The following is a 23,757-nucleotide window of genomic DNA, read 5'->3' on the forward strand; positions in this document are numbered from 1 at the left end:
AGGGTATTAAAAGAGATGGCAGGAGAAATAGCAAGTTGACTGGTGGTAATTTTCCAAAATTCACTGGACTCTGGGGCAGTCCCAGCAGATTGGAAATAGCGCATGTGACACCGCTGTTTAAAAATGGAAGTGGACAAAAGATGGGGGAATTTTAGACCAGTGAGCTTAACCTCTGTAGTGGAGAAGATGCTCGAGTCTATTATCAAAGAAGAAATAACAGGGTATCTCAGAAGAAAGTGTCCCATTGTACAGACGCAGTATGGGCTCATGAAGGGCAGGTCATACTTCACAAGTCTTTTGGAATTCTATGAAGACATTTCAAGCAAAGTGGACAACAGGCTCCCAGTAGAAGTAGTATACCTAGATTTCCAAAAGGCCTTCAACAAGGTGCTGCACATGAGGCTGCTGCTTAAGATAAGGTTGCATGGCGTTAGGGGAAGAGTATTAGCATGAATAGAGGATTGATTGACTGACAGGAAGCAAAGAGTGGGGATAAATGAGTGTTATTCTGGCTGGCAATCAGTGACTAGTGATGTGCCTCAGGGAATGGAGTTGGGACCACAATTATTTACAATTTATATATATGATCTGGAGTTGGGGACCACATGCATGGTGTCAAAATTTGCTGAAAACACTAAGATGAGTGGCAGAGCAAAGTGCAGAGGACTGTGAAACTTTGCAGAGGAACTTAGATACTTTGAGTGAATGGGCAAAGGTCTGGCAGATGGAATACAAGGTTAGTAAATGTGAAGTCCTATATTTTGGGAGGAGTAACAGCAAAATAGATTTTTTACTGGACTTGAATGGTAAAAACAAGCATGCCGATTTGCAGAGGCAGCTGGTGGTCCTTGTGCATGAATCGCAGAAGGTTGGACTGCAAGAACAACAAGTAATTTGGAACTCAAATGGAATCTTGTCCTTCGTTGCTAAAGAGGTTAAGTTTAAAAGCAGAGAGGTAATGTTACAGCTGTACAAGGTGCTAGTGCGGCCACACCTGGAGTACTATATGCAGATTTGGTCGTCTTACTTAAGAAAGGATGTACTGGCACTGGAGAGGGGTGCAGAGGAGGGTCACTAAGTTGATTCCGGTGTTGAGGGGGTTGGTTTATGAGGAGAGGCGAGTAGATTGAGTTTATATTCATTGGAATTCAGAAGAATGAGGGGGAATCTTACAGAAACATATAAAAGTATGAAGGGAATCAATAAAATAGAAACAGATAGGATGTTTCCACTGGTAGGTGAGGCTAGGAGAAGAGGGCATGGCCGCAAGATTAGAGGAAGCAGGTTTAGAACTAAACTGAGAAGGAACTTCTTCACCAGAGGGTTGTTAATCTATGGAATTCCTTGCCGAGGGAAGTAGTTGACGCTACTTCAGTAATCATTTTTAAAGCTAAGGTAGATACTGTTTTGAAAAATAAAGGCATTAAGGGATATGGTAAAAATATGGGTGAGTGGAGCTGAGTCCACGAAAATATTAACCATGATCTTAATGAGTGGCGGAGCAGGCTTGAAGGGCCAGACAGCCTGTTCCTGCTCCTGGTTCTTATGTTCGAAGGTGTGAGCTATAGGGAAAAGCTGAAGAGGCTAGGGCTTGTTTTCCCTGGAGTGTCAGAGGCAAAGGTGTGACCTTATGGAGGTTTATAAAAAATCATGAGGGGCATGAATACAGTTAATTGTCTAGGTCTTTTCCCAGGGTAGGGAAGTCCAACACTGGAGGGCACAAGCTTAAGGTGAGAGGGGCAAGATTTAAAATGGAATTAAGGGGAAACTTTTCCACTCAGAGCGTGGCAAGTGCATGGAATGAACTGGCAGTGCAAGGTATGGAGGCTGGTACAATGACAACATTAAAAAGGCATTTGGATGGGTATATGAATAGGAAGGGTTTAAGTGGGCTATAGGCCAAATATAGGCTAATGGGGCTAAATCAGTTTAGGAAATCTTGTCAGCATGGATGAGTTGCACCGAAGGTTCTGTTTCTGTGCTGTGCATCTCTTTGACGCTACAGAAGTTAAAAGAAAATAACTGGCATACACTGTGTCACTGGGATTTCAGTGAAGCATACTTGCTAACCAGCTACCAAAGCATAGACGTTAAAAATCCAACAGAAAGTACACAGATGAGGGAGGTCATTCAGGACTCATCCATCGAATAATAAATAAGAATACGGTTCAGGGTTCACCAAAGAGCTTCAAGGGTTAATGTAGGAGGTCAAGTGCTATAAACCAGTCTTGCATTCCTTATCTTTCAGAAGATAACATAACTTATGAAGAGGACACAGTAAGGTGAATCCAAAAAAAATCTCGAGTGGAAGAATCCCGGAAGAGTAATCACAACTAGAACCAGATTCCTTCAGACTAAGATAAGGACACTAAATAAATCCTCCAGATTACGAGTAATGTAAATCTGGAACACTCACTCTCCACCCCCCTCAGAAAGTGTGTCAATGTTGTCAGTTGTAATGTTCAAGACAGATTTTCTTTTTCTAGCTGGGGGGGGGGGGGGGGGGGGCGCGGAGGAGGTGTTTAGGGGAAAATTGAATTGGTCAGGAAAGTGGCATTTAAATATACAATAATGCACACTGAATAGAATGTGGAACTCAATTCCCAGGTTTTGCAATGAATATACTATTGGGAGGAGAAAAAAAATCTACAACTGATCATTTTCAAAACCATTTTAAATTTGTGAGGTACACACCCTTTTAGCCTAATAACTAATCACAGATGTGGTGGTGAGTGAAGCATATTGGATCGCAAGACAATACATCAAGTCATTGAGATGTACAGCATGGAAACAGACTCTTCAATCCAATTCATCCATGTTGACTAGATGTCCAAACTGATCAATTCTTATTTGCCAGCATTTAGTCCATATCCTTCTAAACTTTTCCTACTCATATACCCATCCAGATGCCTTTTAAATGTTATAATTGTATTAGCCTCCACCACTTCCTCTGGCAGCTCATTCCATACACACATGGCCCTGTGCAAGAAGACATTGCCCCTCAGGTCCCTTTTAACTCTTTTCCCTCTCACCTTAAACCTATGCCCTCTAGTTTTGGCCTCCCCTACCCTGGAGGAAAGGCCTTGACTTCACATCCTATCTATGCCCCTCATGATTTTATAGACCTCTGTAAGGTCACCCTTCAGCCTCCAATGCTCCAGGGAAAATAGCCCCAGCCAATTCAGCCTCTCCCTATAGTTCAAACCCTCCAATTCTGGTAACATCTTTGTAAATTGTTCCTGACCCCTTTCATGTTTCACAACAATCTTCCTACAGCACAGAGGCTAGAATTGAACGCAGTATTCCAAAGGTGGCCTAAACAATGTCCTATACAGCCATAACATGACATCCCAACTCCTATACTCAATGCTCTGACCAATAAAGGCAAGTTTACTAAATGCCTTCTTCACTATCTTGTTTACCTGGGATTCAACTTTCAAGGAACTAAGAACCTGCACTCCAAGGTTTCTTTGTTCAGCAACACTCCCAGGACCTTACCATTAACTGTATAAGCCCTGCCATAATTTGCCTTTCTAAAATGTAGCACCTCACATTTATCTAAATCAAACTCCATCTGCCACCCCTTGGTCCGTTGGCCCATCTGATCAAGGCCCCATTGTACTCTGAGGTAACCTTTGCTGTCTATTACACCACCAATTTTGGTGTCATCTGCAAACTTACTAACCATATCTTCTATATTCAAATCCAAACCATTTTTATAAATGTCAAAAATCATTTGCAAACCTGATGAATAGACCTGAAACCTCAACTCTGTTTCTATTTCCAAAGACCTGCTGAGTACTTTCTGCATTTTTTGTTTTCTACCAGTGAAAGACACACCAGCAGCAATTCAAATTTCTCAACTTTTGTTTAGAAGTAGGAAGGTCAATGATTATAACGGTTATTAGTCTGCACTGAGAAATTTTGAATTATGCAATATCACACAGTTAACACTGATAACCTGCCTATTCCTAGTGAGAGTAAGGTGAAGCATTAAGAGTTTTACACCAGACACATTGACACAAAATGGCAGTGCAATGGACTGGACTGGGTTGTTTTTTTAACAGCACTTTGGCAATGAACATATTAAAAGATCCTATTGATAATGGATACTACAAACACATTCGCCAGTAGATACAAATCTCCTGAGGACACTGTTTGTACTGAAACACTGTGCTGGAAAAAGAGAATTCATGAAGAGCTCAACAAATGCCAGCTTTTTAAAAAGAATTAGATTGGAAAGCAGCTGATGTTGCCTCAATTGTAACAAAGATTTGCTTTCTGAATCTGACAAATGCTTTCTTTGTTGCCATCATTTAAATGGAATCAACAGAGGGAAAACACTCTTCATAACTGTTTTCAACAGCCAACAGGTTATATTATTATTCAAATACACATTTATAGAAAAATAATCACATTCAACATTACTGGGGGTGGAAATTGGTCAATACTGTATGATGTTCCGTGTTTTAAGGAGGAGGTTTCCAAAAAGCTCCACTTTGTTTTAACAAAGGGACTATGTTTTACCTCCCAGGCATTGGAGGTGAGTTGGGACAGGGCTGAGAGAATCAAGCAGCATTTTTTTTACTCACTCTGCATTGCTGGCTGGTCAGCACTTATTATCTGTTGCCCTCGAGAGGTGGGGGTAAACTGCCTTCTTCAACTGCTGCAGTCCATCTAGTGTAGGTAGACCCGCAAGGCTGTTATGACGTAAATTCCAGGATTCTGACCCAACAGCACTGAAGGATGGCGATTATATTGCCAAGTCAAAATGATGAAAGGCTTCGAAGGCAACTTAGCAAGTGGTGGTATTCCTACCTGCTAACTTTGTTTGTCTAGATGGTAGTGGTTGTGGATTTGCAAGGTGCTGACTAAGGGTCTTTGGTGATTTTCTGCAGTGCATCCTGTAAATGATAAACATTGCTGCTGCTGCTGAGCATCGGTGGTGGAGGAGGTGGATGTTTCTACATCTGGCGGCAATAAAGTTAGTTGCTTTGTCCTGAATGGTGTCAAGCTTCTTGAGTTTTGTTGGAGCTGCGCTCATCCGGGGAAATGGTGAGTATTCCAGCATACTTCTGTGCCTTGTAGACAGTGGACAGGCTTTGAGTGAGGTGGTGAGTTACTTGCTGCAGTATTACTTGCTGGCGACACAGTAGCTCAGTGGTTAGCGCTGCTGCCTCACAGCACCAGGGACTCAGGTTCGATTCTAGCCTCAGGTGACTGCCTGTGTGGACTTTGCACGTTCTCCCTGTGTTTGCGTGGGTTTCCTCCTACAGTCCAAAGTTGTGCTGGTCAGGTGAATTGGCCATGTTAAATTGCCCATAGTGTTAGGTGCATTAGTCAGAGGGAAAAGGTCTGGGTGGGTTACTCTTCAGAGGGCTGGTGTGGACTTGTTGGGCCGAAGGGCCTGTTTCCACACTGTAGGGAATCTAATCATTCCCAGCCTCTGACCTGCTCTTGTGTTTATATAGTGAGTCCAGTTAAGTTTCTGGTCAATGGTAAGCCCAGGATATTGGGAGGGTGATTCACAGATAGTAATGTCATTGAAATTCAAGAGGCAGTAGTTAAATTATCTTTTATTGGAAATGATCATTGCCTGGCATTTGTGTGGCACAAAATCTTACTTGCAACATTTTAGCCCAAACCTGGATATTGTCCTACTCACAGCGCACATGGACATGGCCTGCTTCAGTATCTGAGTAGTGGTGCTGAACATAGTGCAATCATCAGCAAACATTCCCACGTCTCAACTTATTGGATTACTGTAAAAAACGTCAAACTGGGTCTTGATTGTATGACAAGTTACAATGAGACAAATCCTTGCACAAGGGAATTGTTCCAGTAAGGGAATCACAGCTGGAGAAAAGGGAAGAGCCAAGTTGAGGGACCTAAAGGAGAATTCTTGTCCCACTAACAAATTTAGCAAAATAATTGAGCATAACTCTGTTGTGGGTCCAGACAGGTTTGATTTGGCAGGGAACTTTCTCATTTACCTTAGTGGATGCTGATCTGCACATTTAAAGAGGACACAGTTGGATTGGGTTGGGTATCCTTGCCATCTGCAAGTTTTAAAAAAATTATTCATTCACAGGCTATGGGCATTACTGTTTTCACCAGCATTTATTGCCCACGACAAACACCAGCTCCCTGGTCCTCATCCCTGGAACATCTGGATAACAAGGATACGTACATCGGGCTTCTACTTACTAACTTCAGGTCCAACCTCAATACTATAATCCCAACCAAACTAATCTTCAAACTCCAAGACGTGGGTCTCTGCGTCACCCTCTGCAATTGGATCCTCGACTTGCTGACCCACAGACCAGAATTAGTAAGGATAGGCAACAGTACCTCCTTCTCCTCAACACCAGTGCCCTGCAAGGCTGTGTACTCATTCCCCCCTTCCTGTATTCCCTATATACTCATGACTGTGTGGCCAAATTTCATCTGAACTCTATTTACAAGTTCACCAGCGATACCACAGTTGTAGGCCGGATATCAAACAATAGCGAGACAGAATGCAGGAAGGAGATACGAGTGCTTGGTGGTGTGCTGTAAAGATAACAATCTCTCCCTCAACATCAGCAAAACTAAAGAGCTGATCATCGACTTCAGGAAGCAATAAGGGGGGGCACACCCCTATCTAGGACAATGGGGCTGAGGTGGAGATGGTCTACAGCATCAAGTTCCTAAGAGTGACAATCATCAACAATCTGCCCTGGAACATCCATGTTGATGCAACGGTCAAGAAGGCATCACTCCTTGTACGGCAACTGCTCTGCTCAGGACCATAAAAAACTACAAAGAGACGTGAACACAGCCCAGTCCATTAAGCAAGCCAACCTTCCATCCACAGACTCCATCCACAATGGTCGGTGCGGCAGAAGGGCTGCCAAAGTCAAAGTCCCCTCCTACCCCCATTATAATCTCTTCCAACATCTTCCATCAGGCAGAAGATACAAAAGCTTCAACACACACACACACACCAACAGATTCAAGAACAGCTTCTTGCCTGCTAGTATTAGACTTCTGAAAGGACCTCTCAAATTTCAAATCTAACGTTGATCTTGCTTTTTGTGCGCCTTCTTTACAGCTGTAACTTTTTAATTCCTCACTCTGTTCAATCACCCTATATCTTTGTTATAGTCATACAGCACAGAAACAGAACCTTCATTCCAACCAGTCCATGCCAAATATAATCCCAAATTAAACGAATCCCATCTGCCTACTCCTGGCCCATATCCCTCCAAACCTTTCCTAGTTATGGACTTATCCAAGTGTCTTTTAAACCTTGTAACTGTCAGAAAGCTCATTCCACACACAAACCATCCTGTCTGTAAAACATTCGGCCCTCACATCTTTTTGGAATCTCTGTTCTCTCCCCTTAAAAATGTGCCCCCTAGTCTTGAAATCCTCCATCCTAGGAAAAAGACAACTACCATTAACTCTGTCGAGACCTCTCATTATTTTATAAACTTCTATAAGTTGGTATGGTCTGGCCATACTGCAAGTGAAACAAAACGTTTCACTGTATCCAAGTACTTGCAACAAGAATAAATCAAATCCAATCTAATCAACTGAAGTCACATGTAGTCCAGACCTGGTACGTTCCCTTCCCCAAAGGACATTAGTGAAGCAGGGAGGTTTTTCCATCAATGGATTTATGGTCATCATCAGACTCTTAATCTTAGATTTTATTTATTGAATTCAAATTCCACCATCTGCCATAATGGGATTCAATACCAGGTGCCCAGCACATTATCCAGGTCTCTGGATTCCCTGCTAACTACACCACTGCCTGATATCTGCCAGATTGAGCATGCTAAAATTGAATACCGTATACGTGAAGTGGTCCTGATATTGCTGTCTGAATGTTGCATTCTTTAGCTTACCATAGTTGGGCCTCCCACTTTTACTTTAAGTCACTGCAACACTAGACTGCATTATCCAATAGCAAATTAAGATTGCAATGAGAGGAAGCTTGAGCTGGTGAAAAACCCCATAAAATGTAAGTATGCTGCTATAAAAATGTCAAATGGAAACACAATTGGAAAAAAAGTATCAACTTATTGGTGCGATAGACGGAATTCAGGAGCATGCAAAAACTGAAATAACCAGCTGCTGAATGAACTAATCAGGAGGGAACATTTTAGTAGATAACGTCAGATAAATTAATGCTTGCATGCATATTTACAAAAAACAATTTCCAGCAAATGCTGATAACTGTTGTCCCAGCTGTAACGATATCACAATATGACATGGGTGGAAGAATGAGCAAGGATGAGATAGATCAGATTAAGTTCACAGAAAAACATGTCCACACAAAGAGTGGAAGTCAAACAACAAGAAGCAATTACGGTAAAGACTTACTCTGGCTACAAGTCTCGCCAGGAAATATCACCTAGTAACCATCTGGTCAACAGTATTCAAAGGACATATGCAGCATTTGACACAGTTAGCATTTCCTTTCAGTTTATTGAAGGAATACAGCCAAATCTAATTGCAAAGTACCTGAATGTGATACTTTATTTAGTCACACTGATGGAAACTGGTCATTTTCTCTAAGCTTCCCAGTGTTTATAGCTTCCTCAGAAAAGCACATCTGAGTCAGAATTGGAGTATTGCAGCAATGTCTTCACAACCGTTATTGCCACCTTAGCTTCTATTTCAATGCAGCCATACTTTGGGCTCTCGCCACACAATCACATTCTGCAAAAGGAGAAACCATCTAGATTTTCTGCATAATGATTATATGCCTCTACAGATAGCTCTGGGTTAATGCACAATTTGGCTATAATGTCGCGAAAGAATTAGGGAACAGTATTTTGGAGAACACTTCCCTTTGTTGGTAATAGCGAGATTCCAGCAGGGATCAGTTTGCGGACTTGGTTCTGCGCAAGTGAGGATGTGCACGCCGAAGTCTCTGTGCCGTTCTGCTCATGTGTGATGTCAGCACCGGTCTTCATGCTGTTCTGAGCATGTGTAATGTCAGCTGCCAGTAGAGCAGCTTTCTCAGAGGTAGATTAGATTGGATTCCCTACAGTATGGAAACAGGCCCTTCAGCCCAACAAGTCCATAGTGACCCTCCAAAGAGTAACCCACCCAGACCCATTTCCCTCTGACTAATGCACCTAACACTATGGGCAATTTAGCATGGCCAATTCACCTGACCTGCACATCTTTGGACTGTGGGAGGAAACCAGAGCACCCGGAGGAAACCCACGCAGACACGGGGAGAATGGGCAAACTCCACACAGACAGTTGCCCGAGGCGGGAATTGAACCCGGGTCCCTGGGGCTGTGAGGCAGCAGAGCTAACCACTGAGCCACCATGCCGCTCACTGTCCAGGGAGCAGCTTTCTTACAGTTTTTAAATGTACTGTGTTAAATTTACTTTTGCTTTGTTAATAAATATGATCTCAGCCTTCAATCAGGCTGTGCTATACTCTGTGTTAGACTTTTGGGTGATTTCTGAGCGATTTTGAGATTTTTTGTTGATCTGCCCCTAACACCACTTTTCCCATAGGCCCCATTATTTACATGAAGCGACTTTTTATTCAGCAAGATTTTGCTGGAACACAACTTCAGCATTATAGGAGAACTACCTGTAATTTGTTCAAATATCAGTTTCAACAGTGTACAGCGAGATGTTAGTGCACTGCACCACTCTGACCAGAGGCAAGCAGCACAGTTGACAGTTTAAATGGTGAAGGAGGAAACACCTTGGAAGGAAAAACCTTTTAACAGTTTATTATCAATTTGCAAAACTACAATAATGTCACAAGTCAGTCAGTAGGAACCCAACAACTAAGAAACTATTTAATAATTACAGTAACAGTGCTGAAGTAAATTGCAGCTTCTCTCAGGATAGGAATAAAGCTTTTCATTAGTGCCAACTTATATTTGGATTTGAAAACATACTCTGCAATGGGCATTGCCCTATATTTCATCAATTTCAATGCTCTCTATTATCCTTTCACCAACAGCTCACTGACAGATGGTGTATGTAAACATGGAAAATAAAAAAAAAGTCATTCTCTATCTAGACGATGTTAATGACAACTAAGATGAGTGGTAAAGCAAAGTGTGCAGAGGACTGTGAAAGCAGGGGGACATTGATAGTTTAAGTGAAATGGGCAAAAGGTCTGGCAGATGGAGTACAATGTTAATAAATGTGAAGTCATCCATTTTGGTAGGACCAACAGTTAAAAGGACTGTTACTCGAGTAGTAAAACAATGCAGCATGCTGCTGTGCAGAGGGACCTGGGTGTCCTTGTGCATTAATCACAGAAGGTTGGTTTGTAGGTCCAGTAGGTAATTAGGAAGGCAAACAAAATTTTGTCCTTTATTGCTAAAAGGATTGAGTTTAAAAACAGGGAGGTTATGATGCAGCTGTATAGGCCACACCTGGAGTACTGCATGCAGTTCTGGTCTCCTTACTTGAGAAAGGATGTACTGGCATTAGAGGGGATGCAGAGGTGGTTCACTAGGTTGATCCCGGAGCTGATGAAAGCCTGAGTAGACTGGGTTTATATTCATGGGAATTTAGAAGAATGAGGGGGAATCTTATAGAAACACATGAAGAGAATCGATAAAACAGAAGTTGTGAGGATGTTTCCACTGGCAGATGAAACTAAAACAAGAGGGCATAGCCTCAAAATTAGGGGGAGCAGATTTAGGACTGAATTGAGAAGGAACTCTTTCACCCAGAGGGTTGAGAATCTGTGGAATTCCCTGCCCAGTGAAATAGTTGAGAATTCCTTATAGAACGCTTCTAAAGCTATGATAGATAACTTTTTGAACAGTGCAGGAATTAAGGATTATAGTGAGAGGGTGGGTAAGTGGAGCTGAGGCCACAAAAAGATCAGTCATGTTCTCATTAAATGACGGAGGAAGCTCGAAGGGCAAAATGGCCTACTCCTGCTTCTGGTTCTTACGTTAATATTTCAGGGATTGCAAAACAACCACCACTGGCTGAATTATCACACCTAACTTTATTTAGATCAGGCACTTTCGGAATGATTGGTTCAGAATCATAGAGTTACACAGCACAAAAACAGATCCCCCCCCCACCCCCACCCCCAGTCCAACTCATCCATGTCTACCAGATATTCAAACTAACGTAGCCCCATTTTGCCAGTATTAGGCCCATATCCCTCGAAACATTTCTATTCATGTACCAATCTAGATACCTTTTAAATGTTGCAATTGTACCCATCTCCACCACTTCCTCTGGAGGCTCATTCCATACACCTAAGGTGCCCCTTAGGTCCCTTTTAAAATTTCCCTTCTCACATTAAAACTGGAGGGACTAGGGGTTTAGATTTCCCTACCCTGGTAAAAATACAGTGGCCACTCATCCTCTCCATGCCCCTCATGATTTTATAAACCTCTATAAGGGTTAGCTTGAAGCCTCCAATGCTCCAGGGAAAATAAACCCAGTCTATTTAGCTTCTCCCTATAGCTCAAACCCTCCAACACCAGCATCATCCTTGCAAATCTATTCTGAACCCTTTCAGGTTTAACAACATCTTTTCTATAGCAGGGAGACCAGAATTAAACATAGTTTTCTAAAAGTGAGCTAAACAATGGCCTCTATATCCATAATATGACATCCCAATTCCTATACTCAATGCACTAACCAATAAAGGGAAGAATGCCAAATGCCTTCTTCACTATCCTATCTACCTGTGACTCCACCTTCAAGGAACTATGCACCTGCATATGTAGGTCTCTTCAACAACCTTCGAAAGGACCCCATCATTAACTGTATAAATGCTGCCTTGATTTGTCTTCGCAAAATACAACACCTCACATTTATCTAAATCAAATGCCATCTGCCACTCCTTGGCCCATTGGCCCAACTGATTAAGGTCTTGTTATACTCTGAGATAACCACCTTCACTGTTCATCATACCACCAATTTTGGTGTCAACTGCAAACATACTAACCTTACCTCCTATATTCACATCCAAATCATTTATATTAATGATGAAAAGCAGTGGACCCACACCAATCCTTGCAGCACACCACTGATCACAGGCCTCCAGTCCAAAAAACAAACCTCCACCACCAACCCCTGTCTCCTACCTTCAGGCCAATTTTGTATCCAATTGGCTAGCTGCCCCGGATCCCATGTTATCTAACCTTGCTAACCAGTCTATCACGTGGAGCCTTGTCAAGTACCTTACAGACAATGTCTACCGCTCTACCTTCATTAAATCTTGTCACTTCAAAAAACTCAATCAAGTTGGTGAGACACAATTTCCCATGCACAAAGCCGTGCTGACTATTCCCAGCCAGTCCTCATCTTTCCAAATGCACATAAATCCTGTCCCTTAGAATCCCCTCCAACTCCTTACCCACCACTGACATCAGGCTCACTGGTCTATAGTTCCCTGATTTCTCCTTACCATCTTTCTCAAACATTAGTCAACATCCAGTCTTCTGAAACCTCACCCTATTGACGATACAAATATCTCAGCAAGGAGCCCAGCATTATCTTCCTTAAATTCCAACAGAGATCTGGGATACATTTGATCAGGTCCAAATGATCCATCCTAACTGGCTTTTAATCCATCCTAACTGGTTTACTGGATTTTTTTTGCACAGCACACCCATGATTTTGGGACACTCCAAGATTGGGGTCTTTGTTGAGCCTGATGTATATCTGGACTAATTGCTACAGAACAGAAACAATTAGTTAATGACTGCTCATCTCAGTCTTCAAAATGCCACATCCGCAGGAGAAAATATACATGATTTCACGATAGGTAAGAGAGCCATCCACAGTGCAAAAGGTGAAACTGTAGGAGTGTCAAACTGAGTTACTCACTGCAGTGTGAACAGCTGATGATGGCACTAAAAGTAGTATTTTGATGGACCATGAAAGATTACCATGACTTTTACAAAATGAAGCTCAGCATATCAAATAAAATAAGACTCCTTACCATTATAGGTCACCCTTGGTTTGGTCAGACACATGACAAGGTGCAAATCCATTTCATCCGTGGAAACAAACTTTGAGCACACAGGACACTTAAAACCTGTTTCAGAGATTTAAAAAAAAACAGTTAAACATAACATAGGCTTAGATTCATAAAGAAAGCTTTATGATGCACAATAACTTATTTTAATCTATAGGTGATCTATTAAATGGCATAAAACTTGAGATACAATTGCCTGAATTACCCTCACACAACCAAAGGTAACCCATTGCTCAAGACCACAAAGCTGCCTAGGACACATATAATAGATATGTTGCAAAGTAATTACTCAATCTCTTTATTTTGAAAAGCAAAGCTTAAGAAATTTGGAAAAGTGAGCAGAGGGATTCTGTCAATTGGAAACAATAATCCAACGCACTGCCAGTAGACCAGTAAATAGTTATAAACTCTCAATGCTACTGCACAAACATGCCAATTTTGTTTTCTAATCACAGGCAAAGAAGTTGAAGCAGATATTTATAACAACGCCATTACAATCAGAAGTGACATCACAAGCTTTGATAATTGCTCTTCCTGGTGGCCTCCGTAAAATGCACCTTTCTCAGGCATGGTGCGACAAAATAGGACATCGACTCTTCGGTAACAGTGTAATCTTCACAGTTATGAGACTGGCGATGTAATCCACATGTAATTTGTTCCTGCATTAGTGAAGAGCTTTTCCGTAATATTATATAGACCGTTAAATTCATCGAGTGAGCTAGTGAAAGCACTGGGACAATCCTTAAAATAAGGGATCCAATAGTGCTGGAATGTGCCCTGTTAATTAAGGCCTATTCTTGTATATTTAAGCTTTGCCTACAGAGCTGCATACAAGTGTGGACTGATAACAATACCAACAGCAGGAAAAATAGTAGATCTCCTGAACTAGCAAGTCGTATTGAGAAATGAATGGAGACAGAAGGTGAGTTAAGAGTGGGTGACTTTAATCAGATACGAAAAAAAACAAAGAGCAAATGGGAAAGAAGAATCAGATTGTGCCAGAGAGAAAATAGGAGCAGAAAAATCCAGAAGGAAAAAGTATAAAACATATTTTAAGTTTGACATTTTGAAAAAGATTTTGTTTTCCAATTCACATGAATGAGAATTGGAATTGTTCACTTTCTGAGTGTGGGAAGTTGATTGCATAATTACTTAATTCCATCTTTCAGCAAAATCTTGGCTATTAATAGTGAAACTATTAAAAGCCCTTACTGTTATGAGTGCACCCTATTTTTACAATTCAAGAAAAAAAAATCAGATTCTGGTGAATAGTTTGTTTCAATAAAACTGCAACACAACTGTAACATGCAAAGCAGTTTGCACAAGTGTAATCAGACAAAACTTAATTGACACTGTGCCCAAAATGCAGGCAGTACAGAAGATGACTAAACATATGGGTAAGTGACAAATAGGGAGAGAGCAAAGAGCTGTAGAAAATAATTCAAGAGGTTTGGGCAGAGGCAGCTGAATGCTGGTTGAAACAGTGGGACAAAGAAATTTGAAAATTTCTAAGAGACCACACAGCTCATGAAATTGAATACCCCTCAGACATCTCTATCGAAAACTCCCAAGTTTTCATTGGTGTAGAAAACAAGATTTTTGACTGCCTTCCTGCTAATGGCATTTGGCAAAGCTGCTCTCATTCATCAATAAACTGCACTGAAACGTAACAAGTCATGAGTACATGGCAGCACGATCAAAGTGACAAAACCTTTGAAGGTGCTTCCCTGTGGCAACAAACATAACTAAGCAAACCAAAAAACTTTCCAAAGGTCAACTCTGCTTAGTCTGAAGCGATTTGTTGCCTTCTTTGCAACCAAATGTTTAATAGCTAACTGAAGAATATTTCAATCTCCTGATCTACCTACTTGTAATCTAAAGCAGAGTAATGCTTGACTACACTGAGGGCATAAAAGAGTGTCACTTCTTAAAATTGAATGATTAGAGTGTTTCAATTTTACTTCAAATGAATCTAACATTGTTCATATGAACAAATTAAATAAAAACTCTTCTACCCTCCTCTCCAATTATAAATACTTATGGTAACATCTATCTTAAAAACTGCTTTTGGAATTTGTCAAGTCATGATAGAGGAGTTGCAGTCCCACCACTACCAGGAGAGGTGGAAGTTTACATAGACAACGGAGGGCTCTTGTCGTATAGTGTTAGCACCCCTACCTCTAGGCCAGGAGGTCAGAGTTCAAGTCCCACCTGCTCCAAAAATGTGTCATAATTCTCACGCAGTGGGGAAAGACCACAGTTTGAGGTCTTTCTGCTGATGTTAAATGGTGTGGGGGGGGGGGGGGGGGGGGGTCTGTTTGGTTATCAGACCCTCCCAGTGCTTCAATTACATGTAAATATCATTTTATACAAGAGAGAGCTGCCTTTGGTTTCTTTGCCAGATAGAGTCAAACCCCAAGGGTTCTTTGCCATATACTACTGTACAGAAACAAGCTGCTTTAGCGACCTTGTATGGATAGATTTTGTGATTTAATATATATTTTTGAAATTAAAAAATAAATTCTCTGAGCAGGTTGTTTGGAAAATATCTACATGTCTGAAGCATGTGGGACTTGAACCCAGGTCTTCTGGCTCAAAGGTTTAGGCACTACCACTACACATAACAGCCCTGCTCCAGAGGGTATACACCTGAACAGGTCAATTACAATATCTACTGTAATCAGACAACTGGCATTAGAAAAATGATCAATGGACTTTAGAGTAGAACATAAAGAGGAATTTACAACTTTTAATGGAAACTGAATATATATCCCAGTTCAATTATTTCACCCTTCTTGTAATCCACCACAATAGTCTTGATTCTGTATGAGCGATGTATTTTTCAGTACATGAAACATTTGACATTTTGCCCAAGCCACAACAGAAGCAGAGCAGAACAGATTTAATCATGTAACAGAAAGCACATTTTAAAAGGCTGTCAAAGAAAAGCTCAACTCAGTTAATAATAAACTGGGCATTTTGTATTAAAACAGCACAAAACTATAGACAGACTTAAAGAATGGGAACTCGTATTTAAGAGAAGAACCCATTTTGCTTTTATGTTGCTGTTCTTTTTATTACATTTTGCTGGTATTAGCAGATTACTACACTCAACACCATTTGCATCTGAATAAGGACAGATTTTCCAGTTCTCTAACATACTTCACACTTGTGACATTAACAAACAGTTTCCAGACTTGGCAAGACAGATTTGACTTTCTCTCCCCAATTCTCTAATGGTGACTCTCTGTTTACTTATCAAAGTGGGGAAATCAGCTAAGATTCCTGCTTCCAATTACAATCTTGTGGGATCAGTTGGCCTCTTGGCTCACCGGTAGCAAGATTGCTTCTGAGCCAGAAGGTCATGGGTTTAAGTCCCACTTGAGAGATTTGAGCATATAATCCAGGTTCATCCCACACTGCAGTACTGATGGAATACTGCAGTCTAAGAAGACTGGTCTTTTTGGATGAGTTACAATGCAAACTCAGAAGGCAATAGAGGAACATGCTTTCTGTAAATGAAGACAGCTTTAGTATGGAAGGGTAAAATGTGTCAGCACAGGCTTAGAGAGCCAAAGAGCCCATTCCTGTGCTGTATTGTTCTTTGTTCTTTGGACACAATAGCAGCATTCAAGAAGCACCTGGACAAAAAAGTCAATGTTCCCTCTCTGGTGATGTAAAAGATCCTATGGTAATCTTTGCAGAAAAGCAAAAGTGGATGCTCATGTGTCAACTATTTATCCCTCATCTAACACAGTCAAACAGATCTGACTGCTTGTGTGATTTGTTGTTGCTTGTTCACAAGTCAGCCACATTTACATACAACGGTGACTATGGACTGAACCTTACATTATTTATTTTGCCTAAGTGTCTAAATACCACTCGCTGTACCCAGAACAACTCACTGCTGATGGGTTAATCAACCAATAGACCAGGATCCCTGTAACAGCTGTGCCATTCAACTTCAGTGCAAGTGAGGTGGTGTCCCAACTGAGTGAGCAGGCAGGATTATTGATGTGGAGGTATGGGGTGGGTGACAACAAGAGGATGTTGCAGGCAATGAGAGCAATAGAGCTTTTCCTGCCTTTGTGGGAGGTGGGAATATAGTATCACAAACGGAGCGAGTGAGAGGTATGAGAGAGAAAATAGGGGCACTAACCCTGGTGGAATGAAGATGGACGTCAAGCGCTTTGCATTTCTCCAGACGGCTGAGACGGCACTGACCTGGTTGGCAACCCCAGACCAGGTTGGCATTGCCCATTGTTGTGACTTCCATTGTTGGTCCTCTGGGAAGAGGATGCCCTATCTGGGCATCACACCAGCCAGTGGGACCAACAGGATCCTGCCCACAAACAAATGCGCCAATTTTCCTCATCTGCCAGAGCAAATGTCAGAGATCATGCATTGTTGTGTGGGTGCACAATGGCACCAGTGCAGGGGATACTGGCCCACTCTGAGTTATCCCAGTCATGGCAAGTAGTTTCAGGTATGGAGGTCGCTAAAAATCAGGCCAGAATCAGAACAAGAGTAGAGTCACAGGGATGAGGGAGGTAGCTGATGTGATGAGTTTGGACATTCGGTAGGTATCACACATGGAAACCCTCCGTGAAACTTGACAAAATGCCCAATTTCTCAGAAAAAAATTGTTAAGGGATCCAGGTGGGGGTGGCCAGCACTTGAACCAAATATTTGAAAGAACACTTCCCGCTCTAGGAGTGAATCAAGCAGAAATATATCACTCTTCTTTAAACAATTCTCACCCACTTTTCAATCTCCTTCTTAATATTATACAAACCAGCACCTTTGCATGTTCAAAATTCACTTTTCTCAGAGGTGATCAGTCAGGAAAATTGGCAAAAATGATAATGAACCTGTTTGAATTCCCACTCAATTAAAATAACATCTCTATTTTCTAGCCCACTCCCTCTGTCATTCCCAGTTCTCCTGACACACTTTTGCTGACAGATAACACCTTATCTATATCAGAATTAAACTTCCAGTGACTCCTGTCATCTCCTTCAGTAATTGCTCTGACAGCACCAAATAAACACTCACTATTTTAACTATTCATTACCCCTATTCTTTCCAGGAATAATGTCAGTTCAAACAAATCATCAGTGTGTTTGGCTTCACACAGCTCTATTCCCTTTTCTGTGCACCATGAATGAGGAAATCTGTCAATTCCTTTATCATATTTTAAGATTGGAGCCCCATCACTTCAGTTCCAATCTACAAAAGTGAAAAGCAGGAGAAAATCAAGCCATCTATCCCTATTTTATCTTCTGGAAAAGTAAGCATGGTAATTATTTGAAGTCAGTTACAGTCAATTCATGCAATGCTTTCCAGATCATTGAACAACTTGCATTTTATACACACAAGTGTGCCTTTAAAACGGAAAAATGTCCAAAGGGAACAATACAAAAGAAAAGGGAGAATTGACCAAAGCAGGAGATATCAGGAGGAGTGACCAAAGGTTTATTTAAAGTGGTAGGATTTTTAAAAATGTCTCGACAGCGGAGAGATGGAGATTTAAAGTGGTGGTGAGAGCCAGAGACAACCAATTCTGACTCAAGGAGAGCTTGCAAGGTCAGAGAGCTAAAGGTCACAAAGTCAGGGAGGAGGGAAACTGCGAGGGGATTTTAGTTCATGAAATTTTATATTTGAATTGTCACGGGATACAGAAATGATCCGAAAAAAAATCATCTTCAACCTGAAATTTTATCTCTATTCTCTCTCCAGAGTCTCAGCTGTCAGATCTGCTGAGTAAGGTCACTGCTAGATTTCGCAAAAATGTCCTGAAACTGTAATTAAATTCACTGAATACAATATGGCACTATGGACAAAGCACACTTCTATCCAGAGCAATTAGAGATGGACAATAAAAGCTGATCTTGGCAGCCAAGCCCACGTCCTATGACTGAATCAAGCAATTTTATTTTAATCAGTTTATGAGAGGTCAAGAAAGATCACTTAGATATCTCTGCAGAAATATTAACTTGGCTTGCAAATTGAAAACAAATTAACAGTAACTTTTATTAGTGCCTTCAATTTCCCAAGATGTTTCACATAAACTTCAGAAAAAACAGATGCTAGGCCAGAAAAGATAATGGGTCGTTTGGTGACTCTGAACCGATTTAATCCCCCAAAGACAGGGATAACGGGTGAGCAGAACTGAGTACTGGCTTGGGTAAGGTCAATAAAACCTTTATTGCGTTGATCTTCAGCAAATGGAAATTGGGAGTGCAGTCAGTGAAACACTAGAGTACTCAAGTCTGGAAATAACAAAAGCACATAAGCAGGTTTTAGGGATTGATGGCCTGATGTACTAGGCACAAAAAGGAGATACTACGAAATAGGAAGACATTGGTTTTTGTGACGCAGAAAGATATGGGGGATGTTCTGGAGGTGAATGCATGGAATTGGAAGAAGGACCTATTGGTAGAGATGCTCTGGAATTAATAAGTTCAAGAAGAGTGGAACCAAGTGAGAATATTCCCACAATTTTGACAATGCCATACAGATATTCATAGGATTTAACAGCACAGCAGAGAACCATTTGGTTTACTGTACCTGTGATAGCTCTGTGCTAGTTAGGCACAGTCCCCTGTTCTTTCCCCATTGACTTGTGTTGGACAAGGACTGCATGACTGACCGTGTTAAACAGACATAGGAGAAATAAAGCACTCTGGTCATGCTAACAAAAACTATTTCACAACAGTGAGAGGAGCAGAAACTCAATTGAAGAGAATCAAATAGAGGAATGAATTTGACCCATGAGACAATGTTTAAAATAGCAAGACATGGATGATGAGGCAGTAGTTAGTGCAAGGAAATCGGTTCAGAGGGATGGCATTAAAAAGGACAATACAGCCAGTGCCATTTAGATGAGTTAGCATTGAAGCCAGACAAAGTAATTTAATAGGAATGAAGACAGGAGATCAGGAGGGGATATGGGGGTCATGGTGGTGAGGGTTGGGGAGAACTACAGGAAAATGGTGGCTCTGGACGATGTGGGGATGTTAGGTCTATTTAGGCATAAATTTCTGGTTTACGCTAGTTATAGTTTTGGGTTCTATAACTGACCTCGCCCCCCCCCCCCCCCCCCCAAAAGCCATATGTTCAGGGGTTTACCATTACTGCGCAAATTATTCTACTGGATTCTTCCTACTCTTCACACTGCTTCATGGTCACAGGAGAGCTCATTATTGTAGTCCAGAATGCACCTCATTATTCATCTCCTTCAAGAATGCTATTGTCCACTAGCAGCACTCAGTCTTGAACCCATCTGAGGTTAAAAATTGTACCATCTTGACTGACTTTGTAGTCAAAGTCAACTAACGTGGCACAAACTGGGGTTCGTTACTTGCATCAAGTTCTGTCCATTGATCACCTTCTGTTAACTGACCTGCAATTGCTTCAGGTCCAGCAACATCTCAATGTTAAGATTCTCATCGTTATTCACAAGTCCTTCTGCTTTGGCCTTCTCCACCCCTGCAATTCTGCCTCTTGCACATCCCTGATTTTTATTGCTTTACCACAGACCCATCTTCAGCTCCCTCCATAAACTGCTCTGCCTCCTCCAAGATACTTCTTAAAACAACACTCTCTCTTTGAGCAAGCTTTCGGTCACCTATCCTAAAGTCACATATAGTATATGATTTTGTTTCAAATTCTGTTTAAGAAATCTCCTTTAAAGTACCTTGATATATCACACTACATCAAAGATTCTTTACAAAACGTGAGTGACTATTGATGGAGTAAGGGATGGTGCTGCTGGGCTTGACTGAGATAACCGTCGGTTAGGTTTGCAGGGGCACGGGTTTTCTTCATTTTTATTTTCACAAATAAAATGTCAAGAATACCCAGGAAGGAGAAAATAGATTCAGAGTAAAGCAAGTGGCAATTGAGCTAAACATACTTCAGCTATTTAAAAGAAATCATATGATTTTCATTTCTAGTCTCTTGTGATGAAGAAACCCTCAGGGGCTTGTGGTACAGGAGTTTGAAATATTATCCCACTTACATCATGTAAAGGCGTGAAGACTGATTTCTATCACTGCCCTGTTTATTACAAACAAGGTGCTTTTCTCAGGCTTCAGTCCAAATAAATTGCTGAGGCAACATAAGGAACTTGTGATTACACACCAGAACTTGAGGATGAAAAGCATCCTCAACCACCCTACCTTCCTCACAGCTACACCAGTTCATGATGCGTCTCTCTGAAATGATAGCCCAGCAAGGCTGTAAGAAAGTAAAGTCCTTAATGATCTGCACTTGACAATACTTTTCGGGAAAGCATTCTCAAAACCAACCTTCTCTATCATGGAGTAATGTTTCCTGACTCCTCACCTGATTGCAGCTCTTTTCAATTTATATTCATGTCTCCTTGCTCTTCTGTTTTACACCAAGTCAATTATCCCTTCACTGATCCTCCACCTTCCTGTTCTTTGTGTTTCATCGTGTAATTTTGTGAATAAATTTTTATCTGTTTTCAACTCTGCTAGTCAACCTAGCTAACTTACTCTGGGTAGTTTTCACTGTACACTTACCAAAACAAATTGCAAAGTTTGGTCTGGGTTGCCTGCTTAACAATGTTTTGAGTGGTCTGGCGTAGTCCATAACAAAACAGACACGTTTATTGGGGGAGATTCATTTAAAGCGTGGTACCAAAATAACTATCTACAGATTGTGCAAAAAGACTGAATCAGAATTGTATCAAACTTGATCAAAATACTTACCCTCTGCTTCACATTTTCTTGCACTGTGAGAATAGGCAGAGAACTTCAATTATAATGACTTACATCAGGATAACAAGCAGAACTAGAGTTGCAATGTGGCAAAGCTCCGATTAATTATCTAATTGTTCAGACCATCTCTCATACCACTGAGTGACAGTTACTGTGATCTGTCTGTTCATTCTGCCATCAGTGACTACACTACACACCACCTCTGGGATTCAGCAAAGCCCACATGCACATTCAAAGCAGCTTTTCAAATCCAACCCACAAACTAACAAACATAAATAAACTGTCTTGGAAAAGTTCCATCTCCTATGGTTTCAATGCTGTAGCAATGTGCATTTTAATACAGTTGGGTGCTTCATCGAATATTAAGGTATTGACACTGAGCCACAATGATGTGTTCAGCCAAATAGTTGGTCAAAAAGGAAGGTATATGGAGCTCCAAAAAGTGGAAAGACAGGAAGATAGGCGGAGAGGGTAAGGGAGGGAATTCCAGAACTTTAAAGGGCTTGAGCAGCTTGATTTTCCCAGATGGATTTGTGAGATTTTCCATTGCTACCACCTTGTATCAGGGAGAAACCAAATAGAGTGACTGGTGATCACTTAGCACAGAGTCATACCCGGACAATCATGGTGGTTCAATGATACATCGAAAGTATTTTATATTTGCTATATTTGGATTGTGAGATATCATAGGTCTGATCTGGGAATCCATTATGAGGTAAGACACAACATCAAGACCTTTATGTTATACTTTATGCTTTATATTAACGCATGAAGTCAATCCTGCTCCCTGCAGTCTGAGATACCAGCTTGATGTAACTTGGGCTATGGGTGGCTACACACACTGTCCCTCAGGCTGCTCGTTCCTTACCACTAAGCAAAACTCCTCAATTTCTTCAGGATTATAGCACTCGTTACTTTATAAAGAAAGGGTGAAGGAGCAAGCTGGGTTTAACAAAGGTTAAATCTAATGCAAAACATCTGAACAGATTGAAACTCTATGAAGAAAAAGTCATATATGCACTCTACAATAGAAATCAAATCATGCTTAGGTATGATACAGTCCTGAAATGGATCATATGGCGAATGGGAGAAGCTCATGAACAACATCTACTGCTTAGACCCTCCAAATGAACAACAAAAAACATACACAGACTGAATTATCCTGACATGAGTTCACATCCCACTACAGCAATTACGAACTCAATCAGGGATCTATCAGTTAGATGACCATGAAAATACCTACACTTGATTGTTATTATGTTCACGGACCTTCCAGGACCACTTATGGTGTAGTGACAGTGTCCTTATCCATGCACCAGAAGGCCTGGGTTCAAGTCCCACCTGCTCCAGAGGTCATAGAGTCAGAATCATACAGCACAGAAACAGAGCCTTTAGTCTAACTAGTCCATACTGAACAGAATCCCAAAGTAAACTAATCCCGATTTGGAGATGCTGGTGTTGGACTGGGTGTATAAAATTTAAAAAAATCACACAGCACCAGGTTATAGTCCAACAGATTTAATTGGAAGCACTCGCTTTCGGAGCACTGCTCCTTCATCAGGTAGTTGTGGATGAAGGCGTTGTGTGATTTTAACTTTGTAAACTAATCCCACCTGCTGGCTCCTGACATACAGGGGTGTAGTAATAACTTTGAACAGATTGACTAGAAAAATAGGTTAAATTAGAAAAAAATTAAAATTCACTGTCCATCCAGGGCCTGTTGTGGCACAGTGGTAGTGCACATATCTCTGAGGCAGGAGGCCTAGATTCAAGTCCTGTTTGCTCCAAAGTTGTGTAGTAACATTTCTAAACAGGTTGATCTAGAAAATACCTTCGCTGTCTTTCAGGGAAAGAAATCTACCACCTTTACTTTGTTCTATATCTGACTCCACATCCACACAAATGTTCATTAAGCCACTAAAATGGCTTAGCAAACCCCTCGATTTACCTCGGCCATAATGCTGGTCTTGTCAGCAATACCAATATTCCCAAAATGAATGAATGAATGGAAAAGTCACAGGCCAC

The 23,757-nt window shown here is 41.2% G+C and overlaps 1 protein-coding gene across 1 annotated transcript in view; it reads right to left on the reverse strand.

Moving 5' to 3' along the window:
• znrf2b (zinc and ring finger 2b) overlaps positions 1 to 23,757 on the reverse strand; it is a 207,283-nt gene that overhangs the window by 72,514 nt on the left and 111,012 nt on the right. The window contains exon 2 of the mRNA XM_072560612.1: positions 12,950 to 13,045. Coding sequence (XP_072416713.1) covers positions 12,950 to 13,045 — 96 coding nt within the window. The remainder of the gene's footprint in view (positions 1 to 12,949; positions 13,046 to 23,757) is intronic.

The sequence above is a fragment of the Chiloscyllium punctatum genome, chromosome 41 (assembly GCF_047496795.1).
Source record: "Chiloscyllium punctatum isolate Juve2018m chromosome 41, sChiPun1.3, whole genome shotgun sequence".
Classification (NCBI taxonomy): Eukaryota; Metazoa; Chordata; class Chondrichthyes; order Orectolobiformes; family Hemiscylliidae; genus Chiloscyllium; species Chiloscyllium punctatum.